The sequence below is a fragment of the Penicillium verrucosum genome (assembly GCF_028828655.1).
Source record: "Penicillium verrucosum strain IBT 35672 chromosome Unknown utg000001l_segment0_segment0, whole genome shotgun sequence".
In the NCBI taxonomy this organism is placed as follows: Eukaryota; Fungi; Ascomycota; class Eurotiomycetes; order Eurotiales; family Aspergillaceae; genus Penicillium; species Penicillium verrucosum.
In genome coordinates this window covers 7,008,065-7,030,161 of record NW_026643210.1, presented here as the reverse complement: position 1 = coordinate 7,030,161, position 22,097 = coordinate 7,008,065, and the positions used below count along the sequence as shown (strand labels likewise).

The following is a 22,097-nucleotide window of genomic DNA, read 5'->3' as shown; positions in this document are numbered from 1 at the left end:
AATTCCCCCATCCGAGATGCAATCGATCCACGACCCACAGACGCGGTCCGGGGATCCGCCTCGGAAGAAGATCCGAAAGGGGACCCGCAGTTGCTGGCAATGTACAAGAGCCCCTGCATCTAAGCGGATGATTCATCCCTAACAGAATTTTCTACACACATAGGCAAACATCGCAAAGTCCGCTGCAATTTTGCCTCTGATAGCGACCGGAGCTGCAAAGAATGTCTCGCCCGGGGACTTCCATGTCGCAGCCAAGAATTGTCGGAGCCTGAGAATCCCCGCGAGTCGGACCGCGCATATTTGAACGAGCGGATGGCTCGGGTGGAGACGCTGTTGGAAAAGCTTCTGATACGAGTCGACAGTGGGGGCAGTCAACAGCGGGATTCGAACACACTCGTAGATTCAGTGGAAACCAGCCCCGAATCGAGTCCCCCGATCGTCACACCAGCTGCAGACAATGCTCCAATTCTGTCTCTTTTCGACAACAAGGCGGTTCGTGTGATATTTTGTATCAGGGATGTGAAACTCCCGTTAGCTTGTGCTGACTAGTGATTAGCTGGGTTTCCAACGATCAGACACCATTGCATCCGATTTCACATCATATGGCACGACCAACCGCGACTGGGGGAGATTGCGCCGCGAACTGTTAGCCTTGATACCTTCCGAGAAGACATTGAAAATTATATCAGAGGCTAGCAGTAGCTGGTGGGTCATGCGTGTGTACGTATTCGACGACCACGATAAAACATTGCTTTCGTCCTCGGTGCAAGAACTTTCACATAGCCACCCAGCCGCGGTTGGTAAGGCGGTCTTGTGGGTCGCAATGTGTCTCCAACAACTCCCTTCGGGGTTTTATTTGCCCTCTCTCGAGCTTCCCTGTCTACCATGGGTCCTAGTCGAAGAATGCGTCTCCCGTGTTTCCACGCTCGTCTGCTCAGATGACTCTATTGTCAGTTGTATTGAAGGGCTTGAGTGCTTGGTTCTGCAAGTGTTGATCTTTAGTCACGCCGGGAAGCTACGAAGTGCCTGGCTCTGTAATTGTCGGGCTGCCAGCATCGCTCAGCTAATCGGGTTCCACCGTGCTGAACCAGCTCCCAATGAAAGTGCCGAGTATCAACAACGAGCTATAATCATTTGGAGACACATCCTCGCAGTTGACAGGCATTTTGCACTGATCCTTGGAATGCATGGATCTATATCCAATACGGCAATAGATCAATATCAATCCAACCCACGCGACTTTCAAGATTCGCCTCCCCACCATGAATCCGTTATGAACCCGCTTGTTCGGATAGCCGGATCAATCATCGAGCGTAATCAGACCTTTACAGAAGTCACTCCAGCCATGCTGCAGATGACACAGAGCATCGATCTGAAACTTCAAGCGTTCACTCCTCCTTCTTTGGCGTCACCCGAAAGTCTTCCGCCTGGCAAGAGTACCGAACAGTCCTTGTGTTTCCGCGCCCTTCACTTTCGGTCATGGTACTACCAACTAATGGCCTGGTTACACTTGCCTCTTCTCCTAGCGTCAGGGACTGACGCGTCCTATTATTATAATCGGCAAACCTGTCTCCACGCCTGCCGCAACTACATCACCTGCTATATCAATCTCCGACGCACCACCGGCTTTGTCTCGAAGATTCTTGATTTCCAGGCCTTCACTGCAGCAATGACAATCATTATCAATGCTCTCAGGCTATCTAGCACACATGACTTCACCAAAGAGGATTACCTAACTCTCGACCGGGTTGTGGCTATTCTAGAGCAACTATCGAGGAGCGTTCCTCCGGACAAGATTGCAACTCGAGCGTTACACGTTTTGAAGGTTATCAAGGCCGTAGGAATAGGGGCCGAACCCCCGCCACTCGACGAATCTGAAGGAAACCAATACGAGAATGGAAGGCCTACTCGCATCAAGCTGGATATTCCCTATTTCGGCACGATGTACCTCGAACGTCGTGTCATCCTCAATCATTCGACTAGAAATATCACTGCGCTTAGTACGCTGCCGCCAACTATGCCCATCACTACTCTTGGGCAATACTACCCATCATATTCATGGATGGACACGATCCCGGACCTCAGTTATGCAAACGAGCAGGGTGTGCAAACTGCCCCATGGCCGGATACCGGCGTGAGCTTCGTTCCGCCTGCCGAGTGTTGGGCTCTGAACTCTCAGTTCACGTTTCGGCCTACGTTTTTGGCTGATTATGATCTTAATTGGGATTACTGGGATTTGATGTTATGACGGACAGGTCCCTTTTGACACTTCCCATTTTGTATTGGTTTTAAACGAAGTATTCTTGGAATCATTCGACGTACGTTGAACGGTCCTGTTTTTGATAGATATTTTGGTCAGCAACAAGACCACTTTGATTCGTCTTTTGTCAATGCTATTACTTTCTTTCATCCTCTACGTTCCTTTTATCAGAGATTCTTGTACATTATTAATATAAATACTGTCCAGTTGGGATATGAATCATGTCATTATGTGCGTAATATACAGGAGTGATAAGGAAATGAACGTCAAACTATACAGGTATATATCGCAGAGGGGACCACCAAGAACCATCTCAAGAAGCATCGGGCGTGATATGATCAATAATCGAATCAGATTCCAGCTTATGAAGGACTGAATCTGTTATATATGCCCTAGACATAAAATAAATCAGTATGAAACCCCGTTAAGTCTTAGTCTCGGTGGAAGAGACACATACGAAAAGCCTCTCGCGATCATATCCGGAAATCGGTTTATGACGAAACCCCCTTCTTCCTGGATTTGGTGCATGTAGGAATTGATCTCTTCGGTTGCAGCTGAGTCTCGGAAGGTTATCTTTATATTCGTTAGTAGGGTTCAATGGGGGAAATGGGAAGGGGATGGGTTAGGGCATTTACAATGTATTTTGGGGCCATAGTAATTTGTATAGTTTTTCTGTTTAAAAAAGAGATATATATATAGTTGAGTTGTGGGTGATCAGCCTGTGAACTAAATAGGCCTGTTTTGAGCCAAGAGTATTGACGTCATTGCATGGGAGCCCCAGGTACTTCGTAGATTATAGTATTTTGTACAGGTGGCAACGATCATTACATTTATATTCTTGAATTGAGCCAATCTATTCTAAGACTGCCTATTCCCCACCTTGGATGTGGGTATTCAACCATTATTTCAATGGGCAATACTTGGACATTGTCTTGTTGATCGTTATCCGAGTTCCAAGGATCATTGCCATGACGCGTACCCTCGAATACACCAATCGGCGATAAGCAGTAAGACGTTCCACTCTAGCTTGCGGTTTAAAGTCATATAGATCTATTCAAAATAGAGGGATGATACGTCGGGTGATGCAGAGGAAACCAGTAATACTTCCTGTTGTGTATGTGAAACAAAGAAAAAGGGACCACGAGGACCAGGAGCAGGGGGTATGGCAGCCGGAGAGATCTTATTCTAAACCTTCTAAACCTTTCAATCCTTGGGATGACAAGAGCTCCGTGAACTGACCCCAAGCCCGCTTGAAAGAGGGATCCTTGACGGAACACTCATTCAACCATCGCAGAGCCTTTTGGACTCTTTCCAATGACTCGTTTCTTTCGCTAGCCCTCGCTTGATTCTGGGTGAGCAACTGCGTTATGAGCACTACGGTGCTTTGGGTGAGGTAATGGAGAGCACACCACCAAGGTGAGCAACCCAAGAGCCAGGAGAAGTTTGGTTCATTGGGTAAGAGATCGAGCATTTGCCCTGCTGAATTAAGGCAAATAATTGCCATTGGGGTGTCAAGGCCAGTGGAAGAGTCTTCACCGGACATATGAGCACGAAGGGCAGGTTTCGAAATGACCAGCTTGGTCGAATAATATTGGAATGCCAAACTCGTGCGCTGACGGACAAAGGCCCGGTCATCTTTGGCCTCTGCAAAACGATAAGTTGCAGGGAGCCGTGCAAACCAATTGTCAGCGGCGCTGTTGAGCGATGTCATGGCCAGTTCGGTGTCACTCCGAGATCTTCGTCCCGCTTCAGGGGAATACAAAATCTCAATTGCTTCTCTCATCACAGCTGCCAGGTCAATGGAATAAAGTAAGTACAATGAGGCGTTAGCCTGGAGCTGTTGATTGAGTGAGGCAGTGGACTGTGGAGAAGGCGAATTGGCCAAAGGGTCGTTCGGTTCAGCCGAAGGATCGAAGGAGAGCAGAGAAGCCATGAGGCGGCCTCTGGATTGAATGTCCAAGATAAGCCGCATCACATGCCCATCCCTGAAATCTTCTTCCTTGTAAGGCACCGGAAAAGGGGTCGTGCAGTGTTCCTGCTGGATTCTGGGCATGCGTCCAGTAATGACACAGAGCAGGGTGTCCAACACGTACAGCGCCCACCATATCCGATATCTTGTTTCTTTGGACACGTGCGTAATGCTGGGGCTTTCGCAACGAAGGTGGATTCCCATCGCGACCGCCGACTGGATTGCAACACCACATTCTCTCCATGCCCTAAACCAAAATCAGTGGCTAGAGTAAAGACTCGCAGTGTCCGACCTACCTATTGGCATGCCCGATGGAAAGCAAGTAAAGTGATATTAGCCCCTCTACCTGTGTCTGTTGCAGGTTGGGATTCTCCAATAACACACTGTCACTAGTGTGTAATCGCCAGGCACGGGAAAAGTACACCGTGTGGACGGTGTGATCTAGCTGAGATTTATCCCCGGAAAGCTCGGAATGTCTTGCAGCGATCGCAAACACCATATTCAATAGCGCCATCCATTTTCCCCCGGGGAGTGTCGTCGAGTTCGAATAGAATGATCGACACTGGCTTAGAAATATTTCTTTGCCGACGATGGGGAAGGAGGCGTGCGCAACTTGGAAGTATCTGTCCACAAGTTCATCGGCGGCCGCTTGTGAGGGAAATGCGAATACATCCAAATCGTTTATTGGCGGGATTGCGGTATCATCCATAAATAATGCACAGGAAGAAATCGATGGAAGAGATGATTCGTCGAATTGGCCGTCTAGGTTGGGACTTGTCCGACAAACCAAGCACTTAAGCCTGTACAACCATGCCGTTGCGGAATGTTTTCCTACAAATCCAATGGCTTGCAGTGAAATGTCTCCATTAAAATCCTCCACGGTGTGATCCACGTACGAAGGCGTTCGGGTTGACGAGTCCGTCTCATCTGGTGTTTTGGCGACGGTCGGCGATGACTGGGAAAGGCTAGATATCTGTGGTTTGTTAGATTGATCTAGAGGTCTAATCTCGGTTGGCCGGGCCATGGGGTCTTCACTCACTTGCCCGAGAGCTTGATCGACGACTTTGGCCAGCTCGGTGTCGAATTTGGGATAGATCTCGCGCACGAGAGCTTCGTAGTGTTGGAGTTGGGTCGTTATAACTGTAAGTTGTCTAAGTTCTGGGGTAAATATTTTGTGTGACCACATCTAGGAGAACATCAGACCTAGCGTTTCTCTCTCGTTTTCCGTCGACGTAGACGCAAAGAACATTGGCCGCCTGACACCGGAGGCAAGAAGGGCGATGACCGGAACACTTGTTCTTCTGCTTGCGACAATTGTGACATGCTCGACTGACTCGACCGTTATTACTTGCAAGTGGAAGTTCGAGTCGGGGAATGGCCACTTTTGCGTTCGTTGGCTGTTCTCTGGAAACTCGAGGTGTGCCCCAGGGCTGGTATGCACCGAATACTGTCGATGTCGATTCGAGCGGGGTCAAGGGCAAGACCTCTCTACTCTCAAGTTCGGCTGCATCGTAGGTGAAAGGATCCTGATCATTTTGAACAGAGAGAAGGGGCTCAGACCGCGAAGCGTGACCAAGAGATGACCTTCGGCTCATTGCGACTTGGCCCCGCTATTCATTATCAGTGCTGAGCTGTAAGCGAAAATGGGAAATGGGAAATGTGAGATACACAAACCAATACGCTTGTGAGAAAGTGATCGGGAATAATAACCCTGTGGATGGTGTATAGCTCGTCAGGAGACTGTTTTGGCAAGGGGAATGACACCTGTGATTGGCAGGCTAACTTTGCCGGCTGAATATCATTCGATACTTATTGGTTAGCCTACCGAGATTGTCTCTGCATTCAGCAAAGACCATTGTGTCGAAGTTGTTGGAATAATCTGATGCTGGTCACATCTTTTTGAGGTGTGAGCCATATTCCAAAGCTGAAATGCAAAGTATTCAATTTATTATACACAACAAATGAACTCAATTGAATGAATTTAATACTATCTTCAACACCAAATCTTCGTCGACAATGTTGCTCGGGAGGTCGAGCCCCCCAGATGAATGTATGCTTCACGCTGAATGGTCGCTTAAAACACCCAACCAACCAGAGCTCTTATAGTGGGGCAGACCTGTCCAATTGAAATATGGCATTGATCTCTACTCCGTATATGGTTCGAGTATATCCATTGCATCCATGGATTGCATCAATTCATATAATATAGCTTATATTAAGGGATATCTGGCAACGCCCTTTTGGTTTCACCTCTTTTATATTGTGAGATATCTTGTTGTAGCTGTGTCGTAAGATAAAGGTTACTTTTATTGGTTACACTGTAAGGAAATGATAGACGGCACGGTTCCTAGGCACTGTGACATGGGTTCCTAGGAATATCGAATAGCTCGCGAAGTGGCCACTGGCCATTACTTGGCTGACTGGTTAATTCTTTGAATTATATAGAGCCCAGTTAATCAACCCTTGTCTCCAGAGCTGTATATGCATTATGCCATCAAAAGCGGCTCAGCATAAATACCTTACAGCGGCAAGACCTACTTATGTTGCTCCTTCAAGCTCGGCTGTGGGCGGGTAAAGTACAAAGACACTGTTTGAAGAGAGGCATAATGTTGATGAACAATAAAATTCGGTTATTTGGGAGTTGACCGAAAGTGCTATCAACGATGCTTTCCACGACTCATATCAGTAGAATAAACGAGAATAGACACATAGTCTATAAGTCATCGTCGACGACGACGAGTAGTACAAGACCCATGGTAGTGAAAGCATGATGTATCTCCCAGATAACAGCAGCAATCTTCAGGGAAGCCACTCTTCGCTCCCCAGGGATATATTATTCGCTCCCAGGAGCTGTACAACATAGATCCTGTGTGAAGGCTCCCGCAGGAGTCGACAACTCAGGGCTGACATGAGGCGGAATTCTGCCGATTATGCCACGCTAACCTGATTGGGTTGCTTCGGTTCCCCAAAACGCTATGACAGTATCGCTGGAAACAGCAGGCGGTGGACATCCAAGTTCACCGCTTTTGGAGGATAGCTGAGGCAAGGCTGGCCGCACCTGTCAACACATCTCCTTCCTCCGTGAACCCCTGTGCTCATCATTACTAGAATATAAATATGCATCTTTACAGCTTCGTGCCATACCGTTAATCCTTATCCAGTACCTTGTGCAGGATTGAAACGCGCTTCTTGTCGATTATCCCACTTCTCTATCCGCATCTCTCAATGTTTTACTAGGGGCATCTCTCTATGTGACTGTGTGACCCATTCGCCAGCCGAATTCCTGTTCCATCCGACATGCAGGTATAGTCAAGACAAATTAATGCGTGCTAAACGTCGGTAAGAAAGTATCAAAGATGCTGAGTATTCACGATTGATGATATCATATGCCAAATTACACAGGTTCCGCTGGAAGCCACCCCTGTAGCCATGGCTAATATGAGAAAATCCAACATGCACTATATATAGTAGTCGAATTCAAAACATCAGACTCGGTACAATTACTTTGTATTGTTGTCAATGGACAGCTGTGCCAACTCACCAAGTGGGAGCTGTCAACGCCAAGACTGGGATTCCGCTGAGATGGACAACCAGCAACCCCTGGCCAGGCCCAATCCAATATGGGGCATAATATGTGGGGAAATGATGGCAGACTTTGTATGCGCACTTGGAAATCTACAACATATCCTATTATATATAGATGAATAATAGGTGGTCGATCGCTTGTATCATCGTCATAGCCCCATTTCCCAGGTCAATGACGTAGTTCTGGGGAAAGCTTCCATCATCCCGCCGATCTTGAGATATTTCAGGTGTTTCTCTACAATTCTTAAGTTCCCTTCACTCAATTTCTCCATTCTCAGGGTGATGCTGAGAAGGTGTACTCGTCTTCCACCACATTGGGCAGTCAGAACAAATTAACCTTATAAAAAAGGAAGCCGAACGACAATTCATTTGCTTTACTCCACCTACCTCCAAGATGGCCACAGGTCAGCAGCCCAAGTCTCCCCAGAACCGTCGGGTTGGGGAGCATTGGAGTGGTGCCAATCCCATTCCAACCATTGGTCATTTTATGGAACATATCGATGCCGAGAAGAAGGAACGTGATCGCAGGATAGACGAAGAACAAAAAGCAAAGAAAGAAAGGGCTGCACGTGAGAAGGCGCAAGAGACTTCGGGCGTCCCACCAGAACAAGCAGGTCAAAAGGATCAAAAGGATGGAGATGTTGTCGCGCATAAACCACGCGAAGTCTCCAAAGCCAAGATGCGCACCGTGACAGACCCGACTACAGGAAAGGACATCGGTGTTGAAGACCAAGACGAGATGTCTATGGATACTGTAAAGAATCCAATGGTATGTGGGATGGTTCTTGAACAAATTATGAATGGAGTCTAATCCATGCGCAGTTGACGGTCCCAAACGCAAATCTTGGAAAACCAACGGTGAGTCGTCTATATAGAATACCGTCCATCGGGGTATATTACTGACATGTATCCCAGGATGTGCAAACAAGCGCCGACCAAGATCTTGCAGAGTATAAAGAAAAACAAGACATTACCGCACCCCCGATCCCATTGCCGAAGGCACTACCTCCGATGTTCCCATTCGAGGAGAGAAGACGAATGTTCTGTTCCACCCTACGCCCACTGTCTCTTATCAGCCCATGTTTGATTCATTGCAAAAGCGTGCAACGGCCCTTTGCATTGGGATACCTATTGCCATAATCATACTAGGACGGATGTGCGGAGGATCTCTTTGGGGCCTTATTCCATTAGCCGCATGCGTCACGAGTGGAGTATGGTTGTGGATGCAGGAGGTTATTCGCAGTGGTCGAGCGATGGAATGGAGCAGTGAGAAGCTTCGTGGCCAGATGGTAAGTTTGTTTAATGTATGATCTTGTTCATGAGTAGAAATACTAACAGTTCAAAAGGCCACTGCAAATCTCCTTCCTGAATCCGTCGAGTGGATGAACAGTTTCCTTGCCGTTGTGTGGGGACTGGTTAACCCGGAGATGTTGACACCCGTGGCCGACACAATCGAAGATATCATGCAAGTCTCTGCCCCCAAGGTTGTAGAGAATGTTCGCATCGCAGAAATCGACCAGGGTAGTAACCCACTCCGCATTCTGAGCATGAGAGCTCTCCCCGACGATCATGTGCAGGGCTTGAAGGACAACATCCACGAAGAAAACAGAGAAAACAAGGACCCGCAGGAAGCCGCTGCTGCTGAAGAAGGAGGAAGTTATTACAACATGGAAGCCTCCTTTGCCTATCACGCAAGCCCAACTGGTCAGAGTGCCTCGTCAAAAGCACGCAATATGCACATGCAACTAGTCTTCTACCTGGGCATTCGAGGCTTGTTTGGTGTGCCATTTCCCGTGTTCGTGGAGCTGATTGAACTTGTCGGGACTGTCCGCATGCGCTTCCAAATGATGCCCGAAGCGCCGTTCATGAAAGATGTGACTTTCACATTGGTCGGCATTCCCCATGTCAGGGCTGGCTGCATGCCGATGTTCCGAACGGGCGTAAATGTTCTGAACTTACCCTTGATCTCTAACTTTGTCAACTCCGCCATTAGCACCGCGTGTGGCATGTTTGCAGCTCCCAAGTCCATGACCATGGATCTTGGCATGATGTTGACAGGAGATGACATCCACAAAGATACTTTGGCTCTGGGTGTGATGTGGATTCGCATTCATCGTGCTGTCGGCTTGAGTAAACAGGATACTCGCGGCAGCGAGGGTGGTGGCAGCGATCCATACATCAACCTGTCCTTCTCGAAATATGGCAAGCCCATGTATTGTACACGTGTGATTACGGATGACCTCAACCCAATTTGGGAAGAGACTGCCGCCCTTCTTGTGACACCAGAATTGATCAAGGCCGATGAAAACTTGAGCATCGAGCTCTGGGACTCTGACCGCAACACTGCGGATGATATCGTCGGCAAGATCGAGCTACCTATCCGTGAGATGCTTCAACATCCCAGTCAGATGTATCCCCAGGTGTCGAAGCTTCAGGGTATGGATGAGGGCAGTGAAATGCCCGGCCAGCTGCATTGGGAAGTTGGATACTTCGGGAAACCAAAAATCCGCCCTGGGCTGCGAACTGACGGCAAGAAGAAAGATCTTCCTGAAAACCTGAAAGGCGATCCGACTTTCGAAGATGAAAAGGGGGCCATCAACAACGAAGAAGAGGATGCCGTTATGCACACACCACCTGATCCAATCTGGCCTAGCGGTATTCTGCACATTGTTGTGCACCAGATAGTCAACCTTCAGCTTGCCAATATCAAGGGCAGTGATGGGAACCGTAAGGGCAAGGAGTATGAGCCGGCGAAGCCATATGGTGAGAACACAGAGGAGGAGGGTGAAGATCTCCCAACCAGTTACTGCAAGGTTTTGTTGAACGATCAATTGGTACGTATACTGTAAATACATACTCTCCCCTGCAAAATCTAGACACTAACATAATGTTTCAGATCTATCGCACTCGTGCAAAGGCTGTGAGCTCCAAGCCTATCTTCAACGCAGGAACTGAACGATTTGTTCGCGACTGGCGCTCAGCCGTTGTGACCATCACAGTCCGAGACCAACGCTATCGCGAGCATGATCCAATCCTTGGCGTGGTCCCCCTCAAGCTGTCCGATATCTTGCAAACTAGCTCCCAAGTGACCCGCTGGTATCCCCTCGATGGTGGTATTGGATTTGGACGCATACGTATTTCTCTTTTGCTCCGCCATGTAGAGACCAAGTTGCCACCTCCAATGCTTGGCTGGGATGTTGGCACCTTTGAATTTGCAGGGCAAACTATCATCGCGAAGGACTACGGTCGAAACACCAAGATCAAGCTACGCACCAGCGGCAGCTTTGGCAAAGTCACCCGACACAAGTGCCACATGCAAGGCAATGACGCGGTATTCGATACATCCGATGAGACTTTCCGCGACTCACTGCGCATGCCTGTGAAGCACCGATACCGCTCCCCGATTGTGTTCGAGTTCCATAACCAGGGCAAGCGAAACGCAGCAGCGTACGCTGTTTTATGGCTCCAACATCTTGTCGATAACGACGAAACAAATATCGACCTTCCCATCTGGACGACAAAGATGGGTGCTCGCTTGACACAAAATTACGTCACGGAGCAGAACTGGAAGGCCAAGGAAACACCCGGACTTGAAGACTTGACAGAGGTGGGACGTCTGCAGTTCCGCTGCAAGTTCTCGCCGGGTATTGACGAATCGCACGAGCGTTTCGTGGTTGACAACGACTCCCGTGAGACTTTCGAGACCTGGGAAGCGTGTCTTTCACAGGGTGTGCGTTCCCGCACGGTGAGCATCGAAGTTCCCGCGGAAGTACAGGAAAAGCACGAGCAGTCTTTGATCGACGGACGGGACATCTTGAAGCAAGCTTCTCCCTCTGAGCGTCAACGGTGGATTGACCACGACGGCCAAGATTGGAGTGGTGCGTTTGGTCAAGACCCGCGTGCCTACACTGATTCCATTGGACGGAAGGTCGCTGAGCCTGGTCAGGACCAACCTCGTCATGACCCGTACACTCCTCCCCCACTCTCAGGTCAAGCTTCTTCTCATCGAACTAGTTTCCAAAGTGGACAGCACCACGACAACCATGACGAGGACACCTCGGAATCAGATGACGAGCTCGAGCCTTTGGCTAAGGGGCCCTCGACGATTAGTGGCAACGGTGGAGCTAGCTCGTCTTTGGCACAAAGCAATATGAGTACTAGCCAGGTAAACAGGGCGAATAAACACAGTGAGCAGCGACAGCAGCGTGGTTTCATGCAGTGGAAGCCTGCGCGGAATGCTGCTTTCGCCAAAGATGAGGCTAAGTTTGCGCTCCAAAAGATGAAGAAGAAGATCGGAGTTGGTGGTCTCACTGGTCGTGAGCCAGATGTTGAGACAGAAACTTGAGACGACGTATGAATGATTTCTATTTGTTTTGGGCGTTCTTTATTTTGCATTTGCATCAATCGACTGTATAAAATAAATGTCCGTTATATGTCGTTTAACCCTGCCGAGTTATTGAACGTCCATTGGCCATCATTTACCTTTTGTATGGAAACCCTTATTCAGTGTACGTCTACTTCACCTTTTCTGAATCCCCAAACTACAATTTCAGTATCTTTAAGATTTCAACTCTGCTCTTACGGTTGTTGATGTCGTTGGCGGCATTGCTGCCGTTCCGCATAAATTGGGCCTCGATATTGATCCTACGGACAAAACCCCTTATATCCCGTCGGACTACTACGAATATATTGACTGGGCTCCCCGAAAATAGTAAGAATTGGATTTGCGAATTTTGGTTTATGACGGTCACTCGCTGTTTTGTTTTGCGGTGCCTTAATGAGATTGGGAAAAGTGCATACAATATGTATACATCGAAAAGATCCATGGGATATAATGCATAGAAGATAAAATGCTAAAACCACAGCCAACGGGGGAAAATAGAACACATATGCGACGAAGAACCACCGGATAAACCCAAACAACACCTCTATACAACATGATTCGTGAGTAAATTATATGCATCGCCATTATTATGCAGGAAAAAAAAAAGAAATGGCGAAATAGAAACACCCTAAACGGGACATCAACCATAAAACCATGAACATTTCATAATTAATGACCGGGCGCAAAGTCGGTGGATACTCGGAGAGACTTGGATCCAGGATTAACTTGTGCCGCGTGCAACAGTGAGACATTCTCGGATCCACTGTTCAAGGCCTTATCGACAGGCCTAAGATCGACAGGCCCAAGAGTCCATTTCCATTCCCTGCGACGCTTAGCCCGACCCTGCCGAGGAGTCTGCGGCGTAGAGGATCCATCAGCCTCAAAGCCATCTAGCAGAGCCACGGCGCGAACCTGTCGCTCTACCTGCACGGAGCGGCGTTTTTTGCGTTCCATTTTTGAGAGCGAGGACCCGCGCACACCTTCATCGGCACTGGTATCATCCGAGGTACTTGTTTCCGATAACGAGGGGCTAGAATCGGAATTCTCTTTTTCGCCTTCGATGTTCTGGAAGGGGGCGGGACGTGTCTCAGATGGGGATTGGTTGGTGTCTGCCTCGGCTTGCACTGCCTCCTCCATCACGAGGTCGAGATGTTGCGCCGTGTAGCGTTCTGTGCGGATCTCTTCTTCTAGTGGGTACCGGTAGCTGACTTGTTTCTTTGCTGGGAAAAAGACACGACGAGAGGCTGCGCCGTTGGGGCCATTGCCGCCCGCTGATATGGAGCCTGATCGTCGGCGCGTTGAGGGTTCTAGTGGGGAGTTCCGTAGAATGCTGCGCACTCCGATGGGGAGTTGATATGGGCTTCGGTGGTTGAAAAGATTATTGTTTGCGTGGAGGATGAAGGGGGAGGTTGGTCTGTTGTAGCGGGTAGATCTGGTGGGGGAAGTTGCGGATGATGGGGATGCGACTTCGTAGGCATTCTTGAAGGTATTTCGAATAGTGGGGGATGAAGTTGGTGCTGCTGCGAAGGAAAAGGATAGACCGGTGGTTGAAGTGCCGAATGTGCGAGGGAGAGCGGTGGTTTGGAGGGTGAGTTTTGGTCGGGAGGTTATTGTGGTTGTGGCATCTGGCGACAGACACGACATGGTGGAAAAGTACAAAGTAAAAAAGGAATTCGAAAGATCAAATGTGGTATCTCTGATCAAAGAGAAAGAAAGAAAAGAAGAAGAAGAGGGAATATGTTTTAGCGGGGTTGAACTAAGAATAGAGAGGAGGAGGAGGAGGTTGGCGCTTGGATGTTGACAAGATGCATGTCACCCACCAAGGGGAGAGATTACTTAAGTTTGGAGTGGTTTGACAGTAGATCGTTTATACCCCATAATACAACATATATACCCCGAAGGACTCCATTAAAAGCAAAGTAAAAAGAGTACAACATTGTAGAAAAGAGTCAGAGATTTTCATTCCAGACTCAAGTGGATGCGTAAACTATCGACGCCACTATCCACACTGCTTTCATTCCTAATTTAATCCTACTCCGTACAGAGTACGGGACGGAGTGTACGGACCGAAAAAGTAATCATACCTAGGTAGTTCCTAGAATATTTTAATCTATTTCTTAAAAATAATTAACTGTCATCAAAAAAGGAAAACATCTCATCTATAAAAAGAACAGGGCCCCGTGGGTCTCTGATCTACATCTATACGGACGGGTACGTACTTTTGTGGCAAAGACTAAAAATGTGTATGTTGTAGAGAAATCTCTGGTTATATATTAAATCCTATATTGAAATATCTCCTATACCGTTGTCTACAATATACTTTGTCTATATATATGGTGCACTTAAGATCAAAGCATGGTATATCACACATCGATGGCCGCAAGCATCAAGGGCTTCTTTCTAGGCGATGATTGGTAGAAAATAGATCAAAACTGCGCCCGATTCACTTATTATACTTATTATATCCATCTTATTGTTGGGGCAGTGTGACATCAACTCCACTTAATGGTGTCGATGATCTTTCTATGTGGCGTTTTCCAATTTCATGAAGGGGGCATGACGGAGGAAAGCTTGACCGATTGACTAGGATAAGGCAGCACCAGGTCTCTTTGGGTGTGGATATGTCTGAGAGGGAGAGGAAGCATCCTTGAAGGATATAATTGTTTGAGAACCAACCAACTTCGAAATAGCCTGTAGCTGTCTAATATTAGAAGAGTATAGTTACTAACTAACTAGTACTACTAGTTAACTACGCCACGCAGGCAGCAAGGCAACTACGCTACTAACGCTAAGCCATTAACGCCACACACCAGCCACAAACGTGGGTTCCTGGGAAGTTCCAAGGTTGCCTTGGTGTTCTGTTTTCAGCTGTTTTCAGCTTTGGATCTTTGCCAGGCACCAGAAAAATCAACCTTGGAGGTCGCATGGTCACAGCTGCACCAGCTCAAGGCTCATGACTCCACTAGTGCGGAACGACAGTCGTATCATCCTCCACTTGGTGACTCTCCCCACTCTTAGGTGCCATCCTTTGACTAACCGTATTCAGGATTATGACTGTTTCTATGCCTCTGTTTTCGAAGTTGAGCAACCTGAACTGAGGTCACTTCCCTTGGCAGTTCAACAAAAGCAGATTGTGGTGACCTGTAACTACGAAGCCCGACGGCGAGGTCTGCACAAGTTGCAGCTCATCAAAGATGCCAAACGCATCTGTCCCGATGTGGTAATAGTTCTGGGTGAAGACTTGACCAAGTTCCGAAATGCCTCCAAGGAACTCTACCTGCTGGCTCGCTCCGTTGTCTGGGGCGGCCGTGTCGAAAAGCTAGGCTTTGACGAGCTCTTTCTTGACGTCACGGAAATGATTGACTACAACATTGGCGTGTTGAATCAAAATGACTTGGTGAATTCGTATTTCCATCTTGATCCGAAGGACCCGACCGTTGGTTTTTTGTATGACGCCACTCGCTTTCATGGGTCGACCTTCCCTGCCATGGAGGAAGCCTTCGTCGCTCCGACTGGTCCATCTTCGTTGGAAATGAGGTTGCTCGTTGCCTCTCACTTACAGCGCCACATACGGAATAGGCTGGAGCATCAAATAGGCTTCACGGCTACGGGTGGGATCTCAACCTCCAAACTGCTGGCAAAGTTGGTCGGGAATGTTCACAAGCCCAACGGCCAAACGACTCTTCTGCCACCATATACAGCAACAGAAGATAATACTAGCAACGTGTTCCAGTTCCTGGATGATCACGAGATCCGGAAGATTCCTGGAATTGGTTCTCGCATTGCCCAGAAACTACAATCCCATGTTACAGGACAAGAGGGCGTCGACGAGAAGATCACAGTCAAGGATGTCCGACAGTCCCCTGGTATGGGTCCACCCTTACTGGACAGAATCCTCAGCGGGCCAGGCTCAGTGAAAGGGATCGGGATGCGCATGTGGAACATTCTTCATGGTGTAGATAATTCCAAGGTGCTCGAGGGTCGCGATGTACCCACTCAGATCAGCATCGAAGATTCTTATGGCCGGTTAGATACCCCGGAGATTGTACGGCGCGAGCTAGTAGTGCTGTCGCGAAGTCTCATCCGCCGCGTAAGAACCGACCTACTTGATATGAGTGATGATACTGCTCCCCAAGGGAGATGGCGTGCTCATCCTCGCACTCTGCGGTTATCGACCCGGCCAAGACTTCCGCCAGATTCGGGTATGGGGCGTACACACAGTTACAATCGCATCTCTCGGTCAGCACCCCTACCACCCTTTATTTTCAACTTGGATGAGAATATCGATGCATTGGCCGAACGACTGGTCCAAGAATGTGTTTTCTCTATGTTCCGCAAATTACATCCTGAAAAGTCTGGTTGGAACCTCAGTTTGTTGAACGTTGCAGTTACCAATATGGTGGAAACCGCGGGGGATCAGAAACAAAACAGTGGACGAGATATCGGGAAGATGTTTCGACAGCAGGAGACAGTACTTAAGGATTGGACTGTGCAGGAACCCGAGTCATCATCTGATATGCCGCGGTTGTCCGGAGATACCCCTGAAATACAGTCCCAGTCGGACGATGGGTGGGATGATGATGAACCCTTGGGGAGTGTAGACTGCCCTATATGTGGGGTGTCAATTCCATATTTTGCCCAGTTGGCACATCAGATATATCATTCTGAGAAATCGGCATGAATCCGTTATTCGGCAGCCTTACCATGCCAAGCGTGGAGGCGTTTTTGATAGGTTGGAAGCGGTTGGAAGCGCATTGGTCCCGAGCTATTTACGCGTTTGATGTACGGAGTACGGAGTACGGAGTACAGGTATGAATACAATAAAAGAGAAACAAAAGACCCTGTATAACATGTTTGGATTATTGTATCCAACATACTAGTTAACTAGTTATTATATGTCAACGGCGTTATCGCCCATGGATCCTATTATATGCCAAGCAAGTGGAATAGGCAACATAATTGGACGTTGCAATAAAAATAGGACATCTCTCCACTAAATAAACCAATGTAAACCAATGTAAACCAATATCATCTAACTGTTCTATGTTGTATATTAAAATTGTTTCAGTCCACTTTTCCTTTGCCAAGCCCTCTGGGTTTGGGGATTCCTAAGCCACTTGGCATTGAAGCCCTGTACGGCTGAGTCCGGATTATCTGATCTCTCTCCTCTTTACTCTTTCCCTTTCACTTTCTTGGTTGTCTGGTGTCTTTTTGCCCTTTTCTAGTCTTTCGTTGATTCTCTCTTTTTATTTCGAATATTCTACTCTACTTGAACACCACCCATCTCCTCCTCCTCCTCCTCCTCCTCCCCCCCCTCTTTCTCCCTCTTTCTCCCTCTCCCCCCAAGTGGACCCTGAAATTTCCCTTGCCACTCTGGGCCCTAGAAACTCTATTCCCTCAAGAAAAGACCGGGGAAAAGGAACCCTGAGATTCAGATATTTGCCATGAGGTTTTCTACTTTTTTGCCCTTAATCGGTGCATTTTCATCGTTCTTTCAACAAACACAAGGTAAATATCCACTTGCAGTCTTACCCAGCCACTCCCGTTGCCTAGCCCCCCCCAGTTGCCTAGCCTCGTTGCCTAGCCGCTGACAATTTCCAGCACGATCACAAGCATCAGAGGCCATTCGACGGGTGACGCCCATCGATAATGCCATCATTCGCACTCCTTCACATCAAATAGACCACCTGTCACATTTTGATATCACCTTCGCCTTACACCAAGACGACAAGCGCATAAAGCTAGAACTCGAGCCCAATCATGATATCTTGGCCGAGGACGCTTACGTACAATACATCGGCGCTGATGGCACGATAAAACGTGCAGAACCGATCAAAAGACACGAACACAAAGTCTTCCAAGGTCGTGCCCTGGTAGGATCCGGAAAGGGGAGATGGACGCCCGTGGGCTGGGCCAGAATCACCGTCAAAAGGGATGGCCTAGAGCCTCTCTTTGAAGGTGCTTTCAGTGTCAACAATGACAAACACCACATTGAGTTACAGTCGACCTACCTCGACAAGAAGCGCCCGATCGATGCCGACGTCGAGCCCAGAAATGGGGAATCGATGATTATCTACCGTGACTCCGATATGTTCCACTATACCCACTCCGAGCTCAAGCGGTCGCTTCCCGGGTCCGAAGGCTGCGGCGCGGATCAACTCGGATACAATGCTGATCTGTCCAATTCGATTTTCGGATATGACATGGACGAAACAGATGGTCAGTGGGGTGTTGCCTCGTTGAACTCGATGTTCGGATTGGGCAAGCGACAGTCTTCGTCTGATGTTGGCGGTGTCTCGGGCAATACTGGCGGTGTGAATCTGAAAACGACCATCGGTGATACCAGTGGATGTCCTCAAACCAAGAAAGTCGCTTTGATCGGAATTGCAACGGATTGTGAATTCACCGAATCGTTCATGGCTACCAACTCCACCCCCGAACAAGCCGCCAGGGATTGGGTTATCAACGTCGTAAACACGGCTTCAAGTCTCTATGAGGAATCTTTCAATGTGTCCATTGGTTTGCGGAATCTTACAATCTCCGAGACGGGTTGCTCCCGCACGGGCTCCAGTGGTACCCCATGGAACGTGGATTGCGATGGTGGAAACGTCACCTGGCGTCTGAATGAATTCTCCAAGTGGCGCGCATCGCATTCGGATGACAATGCCTACTGGACCCTGATGACAAACTGCCCAACAAGCAGTGAGGTTGGAGTTTCATGGATGGGTCGTCTATGCTCCTCCGAACTAGTCACCTCAGGAGAGAACTCTGTGACCGGTGCGAACGTCGTAGTTCGCAATTCCGGTTCTTCCTGGCAGGTATTTGCCCACGAGACTGGTCACACCTTTGGAGCAGTGCACGACTGCGACCAAGACGCCTGCACCAGAAAGTTGGATGTTTCATCCCAATGCTGCCCGCTGAGTTCGTCGAGCTGCAATGCTAATGCAGAATATATCATGAACCCATATGCCAAGAACTCCATGACCAAGTTTTCAGAGTGTACAATCGGCAACATCTGCTCTGCCATCGGCAAAAACAGCATCAAGTCCACTTGTCTATCGGATAACCGCGGCGTCGTGACCATTAGCGGCAGTCAATGCGGCAACGGCATTGTCGAAGGCGACGAGGAATGCGACTGCGGCGACGAAGAAAGCTGCAGCGACAACTCCTGCTGCGATGCCAAGACCTGCAAATTCAAAGACAGTGCCGTCTGCGACGACTCGAACGACAGCTGCTGCAGCAAATGCCAGTTCGCCTCCGCCAACACTGTCTGCCGTGCCAGCACCGGTGAATGCGACATCGCCGAGACCTGCAGCGGAACCTCGAGCTCCTGTCCCGAAAACAAATACGAAGACGACGGTGCCAGCTGCGGCGACAAGAACCAGAAGCTCAGCTGCGCCAGCGGCCAATGCACAAGTCGCGACTACCAGTGTCGCACGGTGATAGGCTCCCTGCTGAACACCAATGACACCTGGGCCTGCGAGAACACAAATAGTCCCTCCTGCAGTCTCGTCTGCGGTGCACCCTCCCTCCAACACTCAATCGGTGTCCAGGAGTGTATTAGTATGAACCAGAACTACCTCGACGGTACACCCTGCGACTCGGGCGGTCACTGCAGCGCAGGTCAATGTAAGGGCTCCTCGGCCCTGGGCTGGATCCATCAGCACGAGAAGCTGGTTATTGGTATCTGTGTCGGCGTCGGCTCATTAATCCTGCTCGCTATCTTCTTCTGTATCTATAATCGCTGCAAGCGCAGCGCACAGCTGCGGAAGGCCCACAAGGCTATCCCCCTGGTACATATCGCGGCTACAACGGGCCCCCGCCCACTTCTCGTCAGCCTATGGACCAGTGGCATGGATACCGCAATGCCGGATACCAGAATGTGCCTCCCAATCCCGGATACCAGAACATGCCTCTCAATGCCGGATACCACAATGTGCCTCCTCCTCCCTCTGGGCCCCCGCCACGATACTCATGATCATCCCCTTTGCTTCTAATTTTATTCTAGTGTATTGGTTCCATTGAACCTGGTCTTGTTTGCATTCGTGAGGGGATATGGGTATCGGCGTCATCGCGGATGATTGCGCATGTGGTTACATGTAGTATCGGTCCTTCTAGTTGTGCTATCATCCGCAATCTGGGGTTTGGGGCTTTGGGCTTTCTTTCTATTCTTGTGGCTACTGTGTTATTGAATTTCGTATGCATTTTTCGAGAGTAGATACGATGAAGCCCTTTGGGCTATGAATGATACCGCATCTATCTTACAAAGTATGCTCAGCATGTAGATGTAGATAGTTATCGTATAAAGGAATGAATATCCATTTGAAGTACGATTTTAACCCAAAATAAACACAAAAAGAGACACTTACTCCCAAAACAAGCATGAGGAAAACGACAAAAGAGACACAAGAAAAGTACTCAAATCCCAACACCAAGGAAAAACCCCAATGCACAACAAACAATCAACCCTCAGTCAAGTCCTCGTCTCCTAGAGAGACCAGACAGACCTATCCAAGGCCCGACAAGGGTGACCAAAGAATCCGTCCCACCAGTTTATTTATCAACTCATTGCCAACAAATCCCAACAAAAGCCTCCCTGGTAACACCACCAACACCCTCAAGATCAAACTCCTCAATCATAGCCCTAAGTTCCTCCTCCTCAAGCCCAGTCTCTCCCAACTCCCTCGCAACACGCCTCAAATCCTCAAGATCAATAAACCCCTTAGCACCCTCATCGAACAGCTCAAACGCACGCAGGATCTCGTCGCGCGGGTCCCGCTCGAGAATCTTCAGCGCCGTGACAGCCTGGAATGACGAAAGCGGCATGAGCAGGTTGGAAGGGTGTTGCGGGTTCGACACGGGGCCTTTGTTTGAGGTCAGCGGTTGACCGGGACCGTGTTGGTTGCCGGCTTGTTGTTGTTGCACTTGGGGACGGGGAACGCCGTAGGTTGTTAGGAGGGTGATTAGTTCTTGTTTGCCTAGGGTGAAGCCTAGCGCGCGGAAGGCCACGCGGAGTTCGTGGTAGTCTAGGTGGCGGTCGCGGTCTAGGTCGAAGAGGGTGAACTTTTGGTGGGGGGTTTGGTTAGCTGGTGGGTTTTGGATGTGGCGGGTTTGGGGTTGTGTTTTTCCTTTTCCTTTTCACTCGAGGGAAAAGAGAGAGAGATGGAGGGAGGGAGGGAGAGATAGGTTGGGTTGCAGGAGGGTACGGTAATTGGAGAGAATTGTAATGTCATGGATGGATCGGGTTATCCCTTACAGCTTCGTTAATCTCTTCCCTCTGCTCTTCCGTGAGTCTGTTCAACGGATTGGCGTCCTGCGCTGGACCATGGGACTGCGCGTTTGTTGCGGGCGCGGGCGCAGACTGTTGCATCTGCTTTTGGGCATCGGGCCCGTTGAAGTCGGCTTGGTTGGCGTTTCCCAGACCGCGATGCCGTGAGAATGATGAGGCGCTGAAGGGCATTGCGTTTGTGTTTACCGAGCGTTCTGGGAGTTTCGTGCCGGCGTAAGAGCGCGACGCGAAGGGTTGGCCAGAGGCCATGATGAATGGCGTGTTCAAGTTTAATTAGATGGCTGGATCAAGAGTTCTTCAGCATTGGTTGGAGAGGGGCTCGTAGCCCATGAGAATGCGTGGAGAGAGATGGAGGTGTTTGGCGGTGGGAGGATTCTGGAGACGCGCCCAGACGCGGGCGGAATGACAACGCCTCACTGTTTTGGTTTTGTTACAGATTTACAGATATAGACATCAGCAAATTAGTTACATAGTTATTACTTATTTTCTTACTTCTCGATAGTTCGGGATTCAATTATATTGTACTAGAAGAGTGAGCGAGTGAGCGAGTGAGCGAACTTCTAGACACGACACTACCTCGTCCTAATCACAAGCAATCATAAACAAAAAC

General features: G+C 48.9%; 6 protein-coding genes across 6 annotated transcripts; 3 read left to right on the top strand and 3 right to left on the bottom strand.

The window, feature by feature from the left end:
• Positions 1 to 16: 16 nt before the first annotated feature.
• Positions 17 to 2,248, top strand: N7516_002601 (uncharacterized protein; the record flags this gene model as incomplete). The annotated part of the gene is made up of 3 exons (XM_057215321.1): positions 17 to 101; positions 164 to 492; positions 557 to 2,248. The coding sequence occupies 3 exons, from the start codon at positions 17 to 19 to the stop codon at positions 2,246 to 2,248; spliced, it is 2,106 nt and encodes a 701-aa protein (XP_057077204.1).
• A 1,192-nt stretch (positions 2,249 to 3,440) lies between these two features.
• N7516_002600 (uncharacterized protein) lies at positions 3,441 to 5,824 on the bottom strand (the record flags this gene model as incomplete). Its single annotated transcript, XM_057215320.1, has 4 exons — positions 3,441 to 4,476; positions 4,526 to 5,202; positions 5,269 to 5,380; positions 5,433 to 5,824. The coding sequence occupies 4 exons, from the start codon at positions 5,822 to 5,824 to the stop codon at positions 3,441 to 3,443; spliced, it is 2,217 nt and encodes a 738-aa protein (XP_057077203.1).
• A 2,384-nt stretch (positions 5,825 to 8,208) lies between these two features.
• On the top strand, positions 8,209 to 12,159 carry N7516_002599 (C2 domain protein; the record flags this gene model as incomplete). Its single annotated transcript, XM_057215319.1, is given in 6 exon segments — positions 8,209 to 8,583; positions 8,637 to 8,672; positions 8,730 to 8,764; positions 8,782 to 9,103; positions 9,161 to 10,648; positions 10,711 to 12,159. 6 exon segments carry the CDS (start codon positions 8,209 to 8,211, stop codon positions 12,157 to 12,159), a joined length of 3,705 nt encoding a protein of 1,234 aa, XP_057077202.1.
• Positions 12,160 to 12,867: 708 nt separating this feature from the next.
• On the bottom strand, positions 12,868 to 13,842 carry N7516_002598 (uncharacterized protein; the record flags this gene model as incomplete). The annotated part of the gene is made up of 1 exon (XM_057215318.1): positions 12,868 to 13,842. One exon carries the CDS (start codon positions 13,840 to 13,842, stop codon positions 12,868 to 12,870), a length of 975 nt encoding a protein of 324 aa, XP_057077201.1.
• Positions 13,843 to 15,151: 1,309 nt separating this feature from the next.
• admB (uncharacterized protein) lies at positions 15,152 to 20,176 on the top strand (the record flags this gene model as incomplete). The annotated part of the gene is made up of 4 exons (XM_057215317.1): positions 15,152 to 15,196; positions 15,245 to 16,793; positions 17,800 to 19,991; positions 20,036 to 20,176. 4 exons carry the CDS (start codon positions 15,152 to 15,154, stop codon positions 20,174 to 20,176), a joined length of 3,927 nt encoding a protein of 1,308 aa, XP_057077200.1.
• A 587-nt stretch (positions 20,177 to 20,763) lies between these two features.
• On the bottom strand, positions 20,764 to 21,736 carry cdc31 (putative cell division control protein Cdc31; the record flags this gene model as incomplete). The annotated part of the gene is made up of 2 exons (XM_057215316.1): positions 20,764 to 21,261; positions 21,455 to 21,736. The coding sequence occupies 2 exons, from the start codon at positions 21,734 to 21,736 to the stop codon at positions 20,764 to 20,766; spliced, it is 780 nt and encodes a 259-aa protein (XP_057077199.1).
• Between the last annotated feature and the right edge of the window lie 361 nt (positions 21,737 to 22,097).